Source organism: Rhinopithecus roxellana, chromosome 10, assembly GCF_007565055.1.
Source record: "Rhinopithecus roxellana isolate Shanxi Qingling chromosome 10, ASM756505v1, whole genome shotgun sequence".
Lineage (NCBI taxonomy): Eukaryota > Metazoa > Chordata > Mammalia > Primates > Cercopithecidae > Rhinopithecus > Rhinopithecus roxellana.
In genome coordinates, this window is record NC_044558.1 from 94,380,804 (window position 1) to 94,398,645 (window position 17,842).

At 43.7% G+C, this 17,842-nt stretch overlaps 1 protein-coding gene across 18 annotated transcripts in view; it reads left to right on the plus strand.

The window, feature by feature from the left end:
• Positions 1 to 17,842, plus strand: part of ATXN2 (ataxin 2) — a 156,965-nt gene that overhangs the window by 104,510 nt on the left and 34,613 nt on the right. For 12 of the 18 annotated variants that reach the window (XM_030939943.1, XM_030939945.1, XM_030939935.1 and 9 more), the window contains 4 exons: positions 8,042 to 8,346; positions 10,639 to 10,702; positions 11,557 to 11,709; positions 12,089 to 12,155. In XM_030939943.1, the coding sequence (XP_030795803.1) occupies positions 8,042 to 8,346; positions 10,639 to 10,702; positions 11,557 to 11,709; positions 12,089 to 12,155 (589 nt within the window). The remainder of the gene's footprint in view (positions 1 to 8,041; positions 8,347 to 10,638; positions 10,703 to 11,556; positions 11,710 to 12,088; positions 12,156 to 17,842) is intronic. The other 6 variants (XM_030939954.1, XM_030939937.1, XM_030939942.1 and 3 more) reach the window with 1 other exon arrangement.

A 17,842-nucleotide genomic window follows, 5' to 3' on the forward strand; every position in this document is an offset into this window, starting at 1 on the left:
AATATATATTTATGTCACATATAATATAAATAATATATATATATATTTTGGTCTTGGTCTTTTATTCTGTTAAGATGTACCAAGTTTATTGATTTGCATATGTTGAACCATCCTTGTCCATGGGATTACAGGCGCGTACCACCACTCCCGGCTAATTTTTTTTTGTATTTTTAGTAGAGAGAGGGTTTCACCATGTTGGTCAGGGTGGTCTCGAACTCCTGACCTCAGGTGATCCACCCACCTTGGCCTCCCAAAGTGCTGGAATTACAGGCATGAGCCACCGTGCCTGGCCTCTAGTGTTATTTTTTTGTGATCAGAGAAGATAGTTGATATGATTTCAACTTTTTAAAATTTTTATTTGTTTGTTTGTTTGTTTGTAACAGAGTCTCCTTCTGTTACCCAGGCTGAAGTACATGTCACGATCTTGGCTCACCTGCAACCTACACCTTCTTGGCTCAAGCAGTCCTCCCATCTTAGCCTTCCAAGTAGCTGGGACTACAGGCACGTGCCACCACAAATGGCTGATACTTTTGGATTTTTTTTTTTTTTTTTTTTGTAGAGATGGGGCATCGCCATGTGTCCCAGGGTTGTCTCAAACTCCTGAATTCAAACAGTCTACCCATTTTGGCCTCCCAAGGTGCTGGATTACAGCCATGAGCCGCTGTGCCAGGTCAAATCTTTAGACTTGTTTTGTGGCTTAACATATGGTTTATCTTTGAGAATGATCCATATGTTGAGAAGAATGTATATTCTATAGCTGTTGGACACAGTGTTCTGTAAATATGTATTAGGCCTATTTGGTCTATAGAGCAAATTAGGTCTAATGTTTCTTTGTTGATTTTCTGTCTGAATGATTTTTCCAGTGCTGAGAATGGAGTGTTGAAGTTTCTGACCGTTACTGAGGTCTGTTTCTCTTTTTTGCTCTAGTAATATTTGCTTTGTATATCTGGATGCTCCAGTATTGGTTGCATATATATTTATACTTGTTATAACCTCTTGTTGAATTGATCCCTTTATCATTATACAATGATCTTCTTTGTCTTTTTTTGTAGACTTTGTCTTGAAGTCTGTTTTATCTAAGCATAGCTACTCCTGCTCTTTTCTGGTTTCCATTTGCATGGAATATCTTTTTCCAACTCTTCAATTTTAGTCTATGTGTGATTTCATAGGTAAAGTGATGGATCATTGTTTTTTTTTTTTTTTTTTTTTTTTTTTGGAGACAGACTTTCGCTGTTGCCCAGGCTGGAGGGCAATGGCGCGATCTTGGCTCACTGCAACCTTCGCCTCCTGGGTTCAAGCGATTCTCCTGCCTCAGCCTCCCCAAGTAGCTGGGATTACAGGTGCATGCCACCACGCCCAGCTAACTTTTTTATATTTTCAATAGAGATGGGGTTTCATTATGTTGGCCAGGCTGTTCTTGAACTCCTAACCTCAGGTGATCCGCCTGCCTCTGCCACCCAAAGTCCTGGGATTACAGGCGTGATCCACCGCACCCAGCCTTTTTTAAAAAATCCATTTAACCACTGTATGTCCTTTGATTAGAGAGTTTAGTCAATTTACATTCAGTGTTGTTACTGATAGGTAAGGACTCAACTACTACAACTTACTATCTGGTTGTTTTGTAGTCCTACTCCCTCCCTTCACCCTTCTTTTTTACTTCCTCTTCCCTCCTTTTTTCCCCTCCTTCCCTTCCTTGTTTTGAAAGTGATTTTCTCTGGTGGTACGTTTTAATTTCCTGCTTTATATTTTTTGTGTATCTGTTGTTGTTGTTTTTGATTTAAGATCACCATGACAGCCAGGTGCGGTAGCTCACAACTGTAATCCCAGCACTTTGGGAGGCCAAGGTGGGTGGATCAAGAGGTCAGGAGTTCGAGACCAGCCTGGCTAACATGGGGAAACCCTATCTCTACTAAAAATACAAAAATTAGCCAGGCATGGTGGTGCACGCCTGTAATCCCAGCTATGCAGGAGACTGAGGCAGGAGAATTGCTTGAACTCAGGAGGTGGAGGTTGCAGGGAGCCAAGATTGCCACTGCACCCCAGTCTGGGCGACAGAGCGAGACTCTGTCTCAAAAAGAAAAAAAAAAAAGATCACCATGAGGGTTGCAAATAACATTTTATAATGCATCATTTTAAACCAATGACAACTTAAAACTTATTGCAAAAGCAAGCAAGCAAAGAGAAAACTAATAAAAACTCTACACTTCAACTTAATCTGTCTGCTTTTTAACTTTTGTTGTTTATATTTATACATTTATTTTACTATATCTTAAAAAACTGTAGTTATAGGCCATGGGCAGTGGCTCACACATATAATCCCAGCACTTTGGGAGGCCGAGTTGGGTGGATCACGAGTTCAGGAGTTCGAGACCAGCCTGACGAACTGACCAACGTGGCGAAACCCCGTCTCTGCTAAAAATATGAAAATCGGCCGGGCGCGGTGGCTCAAGCCTGTAATCCCAGCACTTTGGGAGGCCGAGACGGGCAGATCACAAGGTCAGGAGATCGAGACCATCCTGGCTAACACAGTGAAACCCCGTCTCTACTAAAAATACAAAAACTAGCCGGGCGAGGTGGCGGGCTCCTGTAGTCCCAGCTACTCGGGAGGCTGAGGCAGGAGAATGGCGTAAACCCGAGAGGCGGAGCTTGCAGTGAGCTGAGATCCGGCCACTGCACTCCAGTCCGGGTGACAGAGCGAGACTCCGTCTCAAAAAAAAAAAAAAATGAAAATCAGCCAGGTGTGGTGGCACGCACCTGTAATCCTAGCTACTCAGGAGGCTGAGGCAGGAGAATTGCTTGAACCTGGGAGGCAGAGGTTGCAGTGAGCCGAGGTTGCACCACTTCCCTCCAGCCTGGGCGACAGAGCGAGACTCCATCTCAGAAAAAAAAAATTGTAGTTCTTATTTTTGAAAGGTTCATCTTTTATTCTTCCTGCTCAAAATATGAATAGTAGTTTATATACAATGTACTTATTGTTACCTGTCAGTTTTTGCACCTTCAGGTGATTTCTTACTGCTTTTTAACATCCTTTTCTTTCTTTCTTTTTTTTTGTTTGGGACAGAGTGATGCTCTGTCACCAGGCTGGAGTGCAGTGGTGCCATCTCAGCAGTACCATCTTGGCTCACTACAACCTCCGACTCCCAGGTTCAAGCGATTCTCCTGCCTCAGCCTCTCGAGTAGCTGGGATTACAGGCATGTGCTACCACGCCCAGCTACTTTTTGTATTTTTAGTAGAGACGGGGTTTTGCCATGTTTGCCAGGCTGGTCTTGAACTCCTGACCTCAGGGTGATCCTCCTGCCTTTGCCTCCCAAAGTGCTAGGATTATAAGTGTGAGTCATCACGCCCAGCTTGGTTGTTTATTTTCAAATAGCCTGAATTCAAGCTCACTAATGTTTTCTTCTGCTTGATACATTTCTGCTATTGAGAGACTCTGATGCATTTTTCAGTTTGTCAACTGAATTTTTCCACTTCGGGATTTTTGCTTGATTCTTTTTATTAATAATTATTGCAGTCTGTTTTTTAAATTTACAAGATTCTGAATTTGTTCTCTGTATTATCTTGGATTTCGTTGAACTTTCTTAAAGCATCTAGTTTGAATTCTGTCAGAAATTTCACATATCTCTTATCACTTGGGAATTGGTCACTAGTGCCCTTTATTTTTAGTTCTTTTGGTGGGGTCATGTTTTCTTGAATGGCCTTGTTGCTTGTGGATGTTCATCAGTGTCTGGTCATTGAAGAGTTGGGTATTCTATTCTTTGTAGTCTGGTTTTGTTTGTACCCATTTTTTTTTTCTTTTTTTTTCTTTTTTTGAGATAGCGTCTCGCTCTGTCGCCCAGGCTGGCGTGCAGAGCACAATCTTTGCTCACCGCAACCTCCGCCTCCTGGGTTCAAGCGATTCTCCTGCCTCAGCCTCCGTAGAAGCTGGGGTTACAGGCATATGCCACCACGCCTGCCTAATTTTTGTATTTTTAGTAGAGACGGGGTTTCACCATGTTGGTTAGGCTGGTCTCGAACTCCTGACCTCGTGATCTGCCCACCTCGGCATCCCAAAGTGCTGGGATTACAGGCGTGAGCCACTGTGTCTGGCCATTTTTCTTGAGAAGGTTTTTCAAGGATTCAAAGGGAATTAAGTGTTGTCATCTAAGTCTTTGTTCACTGCAGCCATACATGCATTAGAGGGCACCCCAGGCCTAGTAATGCTGTGACTCTGTAGAGGTATCACCTTGGTAGTCTTGGGGAAGATCTGGGAGAATTCCCTGTATTACCAGGCAGTCTCTTGTCCTTTTCCCTGGAGTCTCCAAACAAATGGAGTCTCTGTGATGAGCTGCCTGGAGTTGGGGGAAGGATGACACAAGCACTGCCTTGGCCACCATCACTGGAACTGTACTGGGTCTCACCCAAGGCCTGTGGCAGGTATTTTCTGGCCACTGCTGATGTTAATTCAAGGCCCAAGGGTGCTTTAGTCAGCAGGTGAAGAATCCTGCAAGGGCTGGGTGTTTACTTTCAGTGCAGCAGGTTCCCTTCTGGCCCAGGGTGCATCTAGAAATGCTGCCCAGGAGCCAGGGCCTAGGATCGGGAGCTTTAGGAATCTGCTTTATTTTACTGGGACTGAGCAGGCACCCACTTGCAAGATAAAGTCCTTTTTACTCTTCTCTCACCTCAAGCAGGTGTTTCTCCCCATGGCCACCACAGCTGGGAATGTGCTGGGTCATATCTGAAGCTGGCACAATATGACATGGCACCTTGTTTTTTATTCAAGGCACAAGGGCTCTTTAGTCAGCTGGTGGTAAATCCTACCAGGACTAGGTATCTCCCTTCAAGGCAATGGGTTCCCTTGTGGCCCAGGATACGTCTAGAAATGTCATCTGGGAGCTATGGCCTAGAATCGAGGCTTCAGAACTATGCTTGGTGCTTTATTTTACTGTGGCTGAACTAGTATCCACATTTCTAGACAAAGTCCTCCCTACACTTCCCTCTCCTCCCAGAGCTGAGAGCTGTGAGCTCTGGTACCTGGAGTTAGGGGAGGGCTGGCACAAGCACTCCCTTGGCCACCCTAGCTGGTGTCTCAGTGGGTCACATGTACCCCAAGTCCACTGGCTTTGAGCCCAGCACAGTACCATGACTTGTCCAGGAATAGTGGTCCTTGTGGTCTAGACTGCCTTTCAAGTTTATTTAGGACCCCAGAGCACTTTACTCATAGTGGTAGGGCTTACCAAAATTCAGATTCTTTGTTTTTTTTGGCAGAGTTTCGCTCTTATTGCCCAGGCTGGAGTGCAATGATGCGATCTCGGCTCACCACAGCCTCCACCTCCTGGGTTCAAACAATTCTCCTGCCTCAGCCTTCCAAGTAGCTGGGATTATAGGCATGCGCTACCACCCCGAGCTAATTTTTTTGTTTTTTAGTAGAGGCGAGGTTTCTCCATATTAGTCAAGCTGGTTTCAAACTCCTGACCTCAGGTGATCCGTCCGCCTCAGCCTTCCAAAGTGCTGGGATTACAGGCCACAGCGCCCAGCCCTAAATTCAGATTCTCATCAATGGGATGGACAATTCCCCTCTGACTAGGGCTGGTCTAAATACTCCCTCTGTGGGTGCTGGTTGAATTCTGTCCTGTGCTGCTTTCCACTATGACAGGGCAGCGCTGAGTTTCAATGCAAAATCCCACAGTCTCTCTCTGTCCCCTGAGCACACAGATTCTTTCTCCACCCCACACTGCATTGTGGGGGAATGGCAGGGGTGTTGCGGGGGCAGTTCAAGACTATCTTCCTTATCTTCCTCAGTGCCTTTTTCCTTGATAGGATGTCAAAACCAGGTACTATGATCGCTTACCTAATTTTTGGTTCTTATGAAGGTGCTTTCTTGTGTGGATAGTTGTTCACTTTGGTGCTCCTTGTGGGGGATGATCGCTGGAGGGTTCTGTTTGGCCACCACGCTCTGTCTCCTCTCCCCTGCCGTCTCTTTTTTTACTTAGGGGTTTAGAATGTCTAACTGACCAATATGTATAGTCAGGTCTCATTCTGAATTCATCTACTTATGACCTTCCAAGCCCACTAGGCCCAGTTGTTAGTCCAGCCTCCGTGATGGTCCCTCCACATCCTAATTTGCTTCCCTCCAGTTCATTTCGCACAAAGCTGCTGTGTTAATCTTTCTGAACTATAAATCTGCCCAGTACTCTACCCTACTTAAAATTCCTCATTGACTTCCCATTTGCCTTGAGAATTAAAAGCCAAAGTCCTAAACATAGCTTTTTAATTTTTAATTTTTTTTTTTTTTTTTAATTTTTAGATGGAGCCTTGCTCTGTCACCCAGGCTAGAGTGCAGTGGTGTGATCTTGGCTCACTGCAACCTCCGCCTCCCGGGTTCAAGCAATTCTCATACGTCAGCCTCCCAAGTAGCTGGGATTTACACGTGTGCCCCACCATGCCTGGCTAATTTTTTTTTTTATCTTTATTAGAGACGGAGTTTCACCATGTTGGCCAGGCTGGTCTGAAACTCCTGACCTCAAGTGTTTCCACCCTCCATGGCTTCCCAGAATGCTAGGATTACAGGTGTTAGCCACTGCACACAGCCCTGAACATAGCTTTTAAGTTCCTTTATTGTCGTATTCCTTTTGGCGAGTCTGTCATTTTCTTTCTTTTTTTTTTTTTTTTTTTTATTTTGAGACGGAGTCTTGCTCTGTCGCCCGGGCTGGAGTGCAGTGGCCGGATCTCAGCTCACTGCAAGCTCCGCCTCCTGGGTTTACGCCATTCTCCCGCCTCAACCTCCGGAGTAGCTGGGACTACAGGCACCCACCACCTCGCCCGGATAGTTTTTTTGTATTTTTAGTAGAGATGGGGTTTCACCGGGTTAGCCAGGATGGTCTCGATCTCCTGACCTCAGGATCCGCCCGTCTCGGCCTCCCAAAGTGCTGGGATTACAGGCTTGAGCCACCGCGCCCGGCCGAGTCTGTCATTTTCTTACTCACTTGTACATGTATGTGTCCCACCCTTGGTCCAGCCATTGGTGCTTTTCTTTACTTCTTTATTTTTGTTATTTATTTTATTTTATTATTATTATTATTTTTTAATGAGAACAGGGTATCACTGTGTTGCTCAGGCTGGTCTTGAACTCCTGAGCTCAAGCAGTCTGCTTGTCTCAGCCTCCCAAAGTGCTGGAATTACAGTGATGAGCCACTGTGCCTGGATCATTGGTGCTATCCTTCAACTTTTTTTTTTTTGAGACAGAGTCTCGTTCTGTCGCCCAGGCTGGAGTGCAGTGGCGCAATCTCGGCTCACTGCAAGCTCTGCCTCCCGGGCTCACACCGTTCTCCTACCTCAGCCTCCCGAGTAGCTGGGACTACAGGCATCCGCCACCATGCCCGGCTAATTTTTGTATTTTTAGTAGAGACGGGGTTTCACCGTGTTAGCCAGGATGGTCTCAATCTACTGACCTCATGATCTGCCTGCCTCAGCCTCCCAAAGTGCTGGGATTACAGGCATGAGCCACTGTGCCCAGCCCCCATTGGTGCTATTCTTTTATGTGATAGAGCCATCTTCTCTCTTTTCGTTGGATTTTTAAACATATTCTTCCTTTTACTTAGACTATTCTCCATCCCAAACACCTCTCCTAAACTTCTTTCACACCTTAGACTAGCTGAAACTTCCATTGAGAAACCTTTCTTTTTTATAGGTTGTTTTTTCTACAGAATCTCTTAGCATTTACTCATTTTGTTGTGAAGTGTCTGATCTTATTTAGATGACAAGTATAGGAGGATAGAAATTTTTTCGTATTTTTCTCACCCAGCAAGCACAATTTCTGATATGTGGTAGGCACTCAGTAAATATTGAACTTTAGAGGCTAGGACATTTGAGTGCTTTGGTAACTGTGGTTGTGCTATATAGGTATTCTGTTACTAGTTTATAGTAAAAGCATTACTCTTAAAGTATGAAAAAAGCCTTATTCAGAACATTTCATGCATATAGTTAATATTACTTTGCTTGTGCTCTTGGCAAAAATGGATTACTACAGTTATTTATTTAAGTATAATTGTTTCCTTTATTTAGTTACAGCCAAGTTCTACTTCTGAATCTATGGATCAACTACTAAACAAAAATAGAGAGGGAGAAAAATCAAGAGATTTGATCAAAGACAAAATTGAACCAAGTGCTAAGGATTCTTTCACTGAAAATAGCAGCAGCAACTGTACCAGTGGCAGCAGCAAGCCGAATAGCCCCAGCATTTCCCCTTCAATACTTAGTAACACGGAGCACAAGAGGGGACCTGAGGTCACTTCCCAAGGGGTTCAGACTTCCAGTCCAGCATGTAAACAAGAGAAAGATGATAAGGAAGAGAAGAAAGACGCAGCTGAGTGAGTAAACCTGGGACTTAGACCATCCTGTTACTCAGTTACCTTTTTTTTTTTTTTTTTTTTTTTTTTTTAAAGGCATTTAGGTCCTTCCAACTGTGAATAATCCATCTGGACTTTTAGACTGCTTTATACATTGCCCTTAGTTTACAAACAGCTAGTCCAAACAAATGATATCTTAAGTAAATTAGGTTATTGCACTCTGTGCTACTCTTCTGTTCTTCCCCTTTTTTGCACCCCAGGGCTAGAAAAACAAGGCATAAATTAAGAAAAGTTTTTCTGTAAATGAACAGGAGTTGAAAAATTATCAGTTTGGGAGACCTATCTTTACTGGATTCCACTCATTTGTCACCCTCACTGTGCTGCTAGGATGAAAAACTACCACTGTCAAGGAGAGAAGCATGCGGTGCTTCTACTTGGAATTCAAAATATTTTTCATCAGAAACAGTGTTTTAGTTAATGTTTAGATTTGTTAAGATAGACTTAATTCTGCACATTCCGTATATTTATTAAATGGACTTTCAGGGGCTAACCTCAGAACTTAACTACCATTGACTTAGGTGTTCTGGGTACCAAACAATCCAGTGAAAGCTAAAGTTTTGGAATGCAGCTTATTGATAAATTGGGGACTGCTTATTCTTGATTTGAGGCAAATTGTTTTTAGAGCCATGATTTTCTGCAGGTATGTTATGTAGAAAATACCTTCTCACATAAAAATTACTTCATGCTAGAATATTGGTATGTTGACTGGTGGCTCATACCTATAATCCCAGCACTCTGGGAGGCCGAAGCAGGTAGCTTACTTGAGGTTAGGAGTTGAAGACCAGCCTGGCCAACATGGTGAAACCCTGTCTCTACTAAAAATACAAAAATTAGCCAGGCATGGTGGTAGGTGCCTATAATCCCAGCTACTCGGGAGGCTGAGGCAGGAGAATTGCTTGAACCCGGAAGGTGGAGGCTGCAATGAGCCGAGATCATGCCACTGCACTCCAGCCTGGGTGACAGAGTGAGACTCCGTCTCAAAAAGTAATAATAATAAAAGAATACTGGTATGTTAAGAAGTGCTTTTAAGGATATTTTATAAGTAGCTACTGTCTTTTCAGCTTAAGTGTTTGTTGATTAGCCAGGCATGGTGGCTCACGCCTGTAATGCCAGCACTTTGGGAGGCTGACTCAGGCAGATCACTGAAGGTCAGCCTGGCCAAAATGGTGAAACCCCATCTCTACTGGGGGAAAAAAAAAAAAAATTATCTGGGTGTGGTGGCAGTTGCCTGTAATCCCAGCTACTCAGGAGACTGAGGCAGGAGAATTGCTTGAACTGGGGAGGCAGAGGTTGCAGTGAGCCAAGATTGCACTGCTGCGCTCCAGCCTGAGCAACAGAGTGGGACTCTGAAGGAGAAAATAAAGTATTTTTTGATTGCCTTTGAGAGGAGCAGTTGTATATTACTCAGATTTTTAAAAAATTGTTCTTTTATGGCTATATTCTTTAAGGGATTAAGGAATTGGCAATATAAGTGTGTATGTTTCAATAAAGAGGATTAGTGATCTTCTTTTTTTTTTTTTTTTTTTTTTTTTTTTTTGAGACGGAGTCTCGCTCTGTCGCCCAGGCTGGAGTGCAGTGGCGCGATCTCGGCTCACTGCAAGCTCCGCCTCCCGGGTTCACGCCATTCTCCTGCCTCAGCCTCCTGAGTAGCTGGGACTACAGGCGCCCGCCACCGCGCCCGGCTAATTTTTTGTATTTTTAGTAGAGACGGGGTTTCACCATGGTCTCGATCTCCTGACCTTGTGATCCGCCCGTCTCGGCCTCCCAAAGTACTGGGATTACAGGCGTGAGCCACCGCGCCCGGCCGGATTAGTGATCTTCTAGTGAGAACAGTTTAAATCTATGTTTAGCAGTGTTTTTGTTTTGTTTTGTTTTGTTTTTTGAGACGGAGTCTCGCTCTGTCGCCCAGGTTGGAGTGCAGTGGTGCGATCTCGGCTCACTGCAAGCTCCGGCTCCTGGGTTCACGCCATTCTCCCGCCTCAGCCTCCCGAGTAGCTGGGACTACAGGCGCCGCCACCACGCTCGGCTAGTTTTTTGTATTTTTAGTAGAGACGGGGTTTCACCGTGTTAGCCAGAATGGTCTCGATCTCCTGACCTTGTGATCCGCCTGTCTCGGACTCCCAAAGTGCTGGGATTACAGGCTTGAGCCACTGCGCCCAGCCTAGCAGTTTTTTTTAAATTGTCAGGTATGGAAGATTTTAGAACAACATAAAGTCTATGTAGATTTCACTGGCCTTTTTTTTTTTTTTTTAGGCAAGTTAGGAAATCAACATTGAATCCTAATGCAAAGGAGTTCAACCCACGTTCCTTCTCTCAGGTAGGTTTATTACTTTCTTTGAGGTTATCTAGTCCCCCAAAAGGAAAAATTAGTAGTAGTAGTCCTTCTTCCATACCTGTCATCTGAATTTTGTTTTAGTATGCTAAAACAACCTTCTTTCTTTTTCTTACAAGGTCTTTGTTTTGTCATCAGTTAGATGTGATCTTGGGCAAATCTTTGAATTTCTCTGACCCAGAATTTGACGATGGGTGGCTAGCTAGGCTATCAGGTTTATAAATATGTCCTCTGCACCTGAGGGTTTTCCATCCTGGATTCAACCAACCATGGATCAAAAATATAGTTAGGATAATCTGTACTGAGCACGTGCAGACTTTTCCTTGTCGTTATTCCAAAATGATACAGTAAAGCATTTACCTTGTTTTAGGTGTTATAAGTAATCTAGAGATGGCGTAAAGTGTATAGAAGGATATGCATAGGTTGTATGCGAATACTTCACAATTTTGTATATGGGACTTGAGCATTCTAAGACTTTGGTATCTTCGTAGTGTACTGTAACCAATCCCCCACAGATACCAAGAGATGACTGCTATTATTATTATTCTACTGAGATCGTAAGGCATACTTATTTTTAATTTTTAAAAACACTTCCATCAGTTTCTTAAAAATCACTGCCACTGTTTTTAATATTTTTTTAATTGGCAAAGTTTTAAGTTTCTACTGAAACGTTTTTTCTTTTATTGAAATTGAAAATTGATGTGCTATGTTTTTGTTTTCAATAAAAGGGAAATAGTTAAAGCAAGTAAAATTGGACAGATTGGGAAAATCAGTCTTTAAATTGCAATAATAGTTCATTTGTTACCTTGAAATAATTGAATTTATTGTTGTTTTTGTAGCCAAAGCCTTCTACTACCCCAACTTCACCTCGGCCTCAAGCACAACCTAGCCCATCTATGGTGGGTCATCAACAGCCAACTCCAGTTTATACTCAGCCTGTTTGTTTTGCACCAAATATGATGTATCCAGTCCCAGTGAGCCCAGGCGTGCAAGTAAGTCATAGAATTTGATGTTCACTTAGCCTTCCTAATTGTTTGTATCTGACACCAAGCACTCTTAGGTTTTCAGTGACTTGAGGGTGTGATGGTTATGCATAGGCATTTGAAACAGAGAGGCATGCAGAGATTCAATGTGGTGTTAAGTATAAGGACCTAAATCTGAGAATGTTTTCTGTGAAAAAGATGGTTTAGATTTACTTTAGTTTGGGGTTTGTTCCTTTTAGCTGTGGGTATGATCTAATTTTTAAATGACTAATAGAGAAAATCGGGAAACCTTCTCATGCCTAGCTCTCTAGCAATATAAAACTGAGTGACAGAATACCTTGTTATTATCATAGGAGCCTAATGTTAATTTTTTTTTTATTCTCTCAAGCCTTTATACCCAATACCTATGACGCCCATGCCAGTGAATCAAGCCAAGACATATAGAGCAGGTAAAGGTGAGAATAATCCTGCCTGTGTTTGCTTGTAGTGTGCATGCTGCATGAATTGAGTAACTAAGTTTATAATGAATAAATAGTTGTAGTTTAGCTCTGACTTTTTGATGAGGCTATGCTTTGGCTTTTGATGAACAATATTACATAGATATTCACATGGATTTTATGAACAAAAACAGGAGAGGGGAAATGCCTATCAATTGTGATTGTATAATATCCTCTTCAAAAAGAGTAATTGGAGGCCAGGTGTGATGTCTCACACCTGTAATTTTAGCATTTTGGGAGGCCACGGTAGGAGGGTTGCTTGAGCTCAGGAGTTCAGGATCAGCTTGGACAACAGAGATCTTGTCTCTACTAAAATTCTAAAAAAATTAGCTAGGCATGGTGGCATACGCCTGTAGCCCCTGCTATTTGGGGGACTGAGGCGAGAAGATCACTTGAGCCCAGGAAGTAGAGGCTGCAGTGAGCTGTGATTGCGCCGCTGCCATCCAGCCTGGGCAACAGAGTGAGACCCCGTCTCAAAAATAAATACTGGCCGGGCGTGGTGGCTCATGCCTGTAATCCCAGCGCCGAGGCAAGGCGGGTGGATCACCTGAGGTCAGGAGTTTGATACCAGCCTGGCCAGCATGGTGAAACCCCATCTCTACTAAAATACAAAAATTAGCCGGACACAGTGGCGCCCGCTGCCCGTAATCCCAGCTACTAGGCGGGGCTGAGGCAGAAGAATTGCTTGAACCTGGGAGGCAGGGGTTGCAGTGAGCCAAGATCGTGCCACTGCACTTCAGCCTGGGCAACAGAGTGAGACTCCATCTCAAAACAAACAAACAAACAAAAAACAAACAAAAAAAACCCAGACTAATTGGCTGGATACAGTGGCTCCATGCCTGATATCCCAGCTGGAGGAAGTCTTGAGCCCATGAGTTTGAGAGCAATGTGGGCAATTTAGTGAGACCCTCTCTCAAAAAAAACCCAAAAAAACAAAAAACAAAAAAAAGTAATTCCAAAGCTTTTTAATCTGAAATCTGATTTAAATCTGGACTTAAATTTGAAGAAGAGGGTTCGCTACATTAATTTACTAGATTGCTAACCTTGCTTTATATATACGTACGGTTATTTCCCCAAAGCCAGAATTTCTTTTGAAGCAGAGGGGCAACTAACTTCAACCAATGTTGAAATCCTATTAGAAGGTTGTTTTGGCCAGGCTTGGTGGCTCTGCGTGTAATTCCAGCACTTTGAGAGGCTGAGGTGGGCAGATCGCATGACCTGGGAGTTTTAAGACCAGCCTGGGCAACATGACAAAAACCCGTCTCTACAAAAAAAAAAAAAAAAAAATAGAGATCTTAGCCAGCCGTAATGGTGTGTTCCTCGAGTCCTAGCTACTTGGGAGACTGAGGTGGGAGGATCAATTGAACCCAGAATATCCAGGCTGCAGGGAACTGTGACTGAACCACTGGGCTCCAGCCTGGGTGAAAGAGTGAAACCTTGCCTCAAAAAGAAAAAAAAGATGGATGTTTCTACGTTAAAATGAGGGAGTTGTTGTATAATCTAGTTGCATAAACTAGTATTTTGTGCTTGTGTGGTTAAAGAGCCTTCGTAGAAAAAATCCCCCATTTTTCTTAAAAGGAAATCTTTTGGCCAGGCGTGGTGGCTCACACCTATAAGCCCAACACTCTGGGGTGCCAAGGTGGGCAGATCACTTGAGGTCAGGAGTACGAAACCATCCTGGCCAACATGGTGAAAACCCGCCTGTACTAAAAATACAAAAATTAGCTGGGCGTGGTGGTGCATGCCTGGGTGACAGAACGAGACTCCATCCAAAAAAAAGAGAAAAGAGTTCTTTTAATGTTGGAAAATGCTAAAGGGTTTCGTTTTTGCCAATCAGTTAATTTAGAATGGTTAATTTCTATCAGTTGAGAAACTACAGAAAGTAGAATCATTTATACAGAAAACACATTTCTCAGTCCCCAGTAATTGCCTCTCTGACATAAAGTTTTCATTTTTCCTGAATTAATAAGATTTCCTCAATGCGTTTTTTGGGTGTTTTGTGTGTGTGCATGTGTGTGTGTGTTTTAATTTTTTATTTATTTATTTTTTTGCATACAGGATCTCGCTTTGTTGCTGAGGCTGGAGTGCAGTGGTGCTATCATGGCTCAATGCAGCCTTGACCTCCTGGGCTCAAGCGATCCTTCCCTCTCAGTCCCCTGGATAGCAGGGACTACAGGTGCACACCACCACACCTAGCTAATTTTTCTATTTTTTGTAGAGATGGGTTTTGCCATGTTGCCCAGGCTGGTCTCAGACTCATGGGCTCAAGCTATCAGCTTGGCTCCACTTCCCAAAGTGCCTGCACCCAGCCGATTTTCTCAATGTTTGATGTAATTGTGATTTCATGGATGTTAACTAAAACTCTTAATTTTCGTTTTCTCAGTATGCTATTTTTTTTTTTCTTTTTAGCCTTAGAACATACGAACCTGTTGAAAGAACTCTGCCTGAAATAATGTAATCAAATTACAGAGTTTAATCTTATTTTCAGGGCCTGTAAAAATTCTGAGAAGAAAGTGGGTTTTTTGTTTTTTTTTTACTGCCGTTTTAATGTAATGTTAAGGTGTTCATGTATCACTAGAAGGTGTAGCTGTTTTCAGTGATTACTTAAAACAATGCAATGGGAACTTTTTGTTGTTGTTAAAATATAAAAGATTACTGTAGTAAGAGGAAGCACGACAGTTTGGCTCTGTGATGGGAGAGTCACATTCTAACTTTAGGAGGTGCTGTCTTCTTTTTTTTTTTTTTTTTGAGACGGAGTCTCGCTCTGTCACCCAGGCTGGAGTGCTGTGGCCGGATCTCAGCTCACTGCAAGCTCCGCCTCCTGGGTTCACGCCATTCTCCTGCCTCAGCCTCCCGAGTAGCTGGGACAACAGGCGCCCGCCACCTTACCCGGCTAGTTTTTTGTATTTTTTAGTAGAGACGGGGTTTCACCGTGTTCGCCAGGATGGTCTCGATCTCCTGACCTCGTGATCCGCCCGTCTCGGCCTCCCAAAGTGCTGGGATTACAGGCTTGAGCCACCTCGCCCGGCCACGGTGCTGTCTTTTTAATAGAAATGATACACTCAGAGGCTGGGCGCAGTGGCTTACGCCTGTAATCCCAGCACTTTAGGAGGCCAAGGTGGGCGGATCATGAAGTTAGGAGTTCGAGACCATCCTGGCCAACATGGTGAAACCCCGTCTCTACTAAAAATACAAAAATTAGCCCAGCGTGGTGGTGCGCATCTGTAATTCTAGCTACTCGGGAGGCTGAGGCAGGAGAATTGCTTGAACCCGGGAGACAGAGGTTGCCGTGAGCCAAGATGGCACCATTGCACTCCAGCCTGGGCAACAAGAGCAAGACTCTGTCTCAAAAAAAGAAAAAAAGAAATGATGTACTCAGGATATCTCAGCCAGTTCTATTGAGGCATTTCTTAATTTTTATTTATTTATTTATTTTTTTGAGACAATCTCCCTCTGTTGCCCAGGCTGGAGTGCTGTGGCTCAAGGATTACTTAAAGCAGTGCAATGGGAACCTTTTGTTGTTGTTAAAATACAAAAGGTTACTGCAGTAAGAACAAGCCTGACAGTTTGGCTCTCTGATGGGAGAGTTACATTCTAATTTCAGGAGGTACTGTCTTTTTAATAGAAATGATGTACCCTGGATATCTTAGCCAGTTCTACTGAGGCATTTCTTGATTTTTTTTTTTTTTTTTTTGAGACAGAGTCGCGCTCTGTCGCCTAGGAGTGTAGTGGTGCAATTTTGGCTCACTGCAACTTCCACTTCCTGGGTTCAAGCAATTATCCTGCCTCAGTCTCCCGAGTAGCTGAGATTACAGGCGCCTGCCACCACGCTTGGCTAATTTTTCTGTTTTTTTTTTTTTTTTTTTTTTTTTTTTTTTTTTTTGAGACGGAGTCTCGCTCTGCCGCCCAGGCTGGAGTGCAGTGGCCGGCTCTCAGCTCACTGCAACTTCCACCTTCCGGGTTTACGCCATTCTCCTGCCTCAGCCTCCCGAGTAGCTGGGACAACAGGCGCCTGCCACGTCGCCCGGCTAGTTTTTTTGTATTTTTTTAGTAGAGACGGGGTTTCACAGTGTTAGCCAGGATGGTCTCAATCTCCTGACCTCGTGATCCGCCCGTCTCGGCCTCCCAAAGTGCTGGGATTACAGGCTTGAGCCACCGCGCCCGGCCAATTTTTCTGTTTTTAGTAGAGATGGGGTTTCACCATGTTGGCTAGGCTGGTCTTGAACTGACCTTGTGATCCACCTGCCTCGGCCTCCCAAAGTGCTGGGATTACAGGCATGAGCCACCGCGATCAGCTACTGAGGCATTTCTACTAAGACAGAACAGGTACACAGTCAAAAGTATCAGCTCTGAACATGTGCTGTGTAAGGATTTGGGAAGTAAATAGGGTATTTGCTTTATCCATCATTCAGATTCTATGATTATAAAGATTTTGTTTAACTGACTTCCTTTGTACTTTTTTTTCCTTTGTTGAAGTATTTAAAACAAATCTCAGACATCATGTCATTTAATTCCTACATCCTCAATATGTATCTTTTTTAAAACAGGAATTTTTCTTTGGTACCCATAGTGCTGTTATCACATTTTATAAAATAAATAGTAATTTGGCCGTGCGTGGTGGCTCATGCCTGTAATCCCAGCACTTTGGGAGGCCGAGGCAGGTGGATCACCTGAGGTCGGGAGTTCGAGACCAGCCTGACTAACATGCAGAAACCCTGTCTCTACTAAAAATACAAAAATTAGCTGGGCATGGTGGCGCATGCCTGTAATCCCAGCTACTCAGGAGGCTGAGGCAAGAGAATCACTTGAACCCGGGAGGCGGACGTTGCGGTGAGCCGAGATCAAGCCAATGCACTCCAACCTGGGCAATAACAGCAAAACTCCGTCTCAAAAAAAAAAAAAAAGACCATCCTGGCTAACACGGTGAAACCCCGTCTCTACTAAAAATACAAAAAATTAGCTGGGCCTGGTGGCGGGTGCCTGTAGTCTCAACCACTCGGAAGGCTGAGGCAGGAGAATGGCGTGAACCCGGGAGGCGGAGCTTGCAGTGAGCCCAGATGGCACCCTGCATTCCAGCCTGGGCGACAGAGCAAGACTCCATCTCAAAAAATAAAAATAAATAAAAAATAGACAGATAGATAGCTAGGTAGGTAGCTAGGTAGGTGGGTGGGTGGGTGGGTGGGTGGGTGGATGGATGGATGGATGGATGGATGGATGGATGGATAGATAGATAGATAGATAGATAGATAGATAGATAGATAGATAGTAATTCAGTGGTAACCACACATAGTCAAATCACCCTAATTGAGTCAAGAATATATTTTTGCAGCTGGTTTGTTTTGAATATAGATTACATTTATTGTATCTCTTTGTAGTTCCCCTGCCTTTTCCCTTATTGCTTTGTATCAGAAGCCAGTTGTTCTGTGGTATGTCATGCATTCTCAATTTTTCTGTTTTCTTCTTGGGATGTCATTGATTACATCTGAGTTCATTTTGGGTTGGGGAGACAAATACTAAATGGTTCTGTGTGCGTTGTATCATATGTCAGGAGGCACACAATATCTTTTCCTACTTTTAATTACGAAATGATTGAGAGCTCAATTGGTAATACCCTGCTCCCCTATCCCACCGCCTCCCCATTGTAA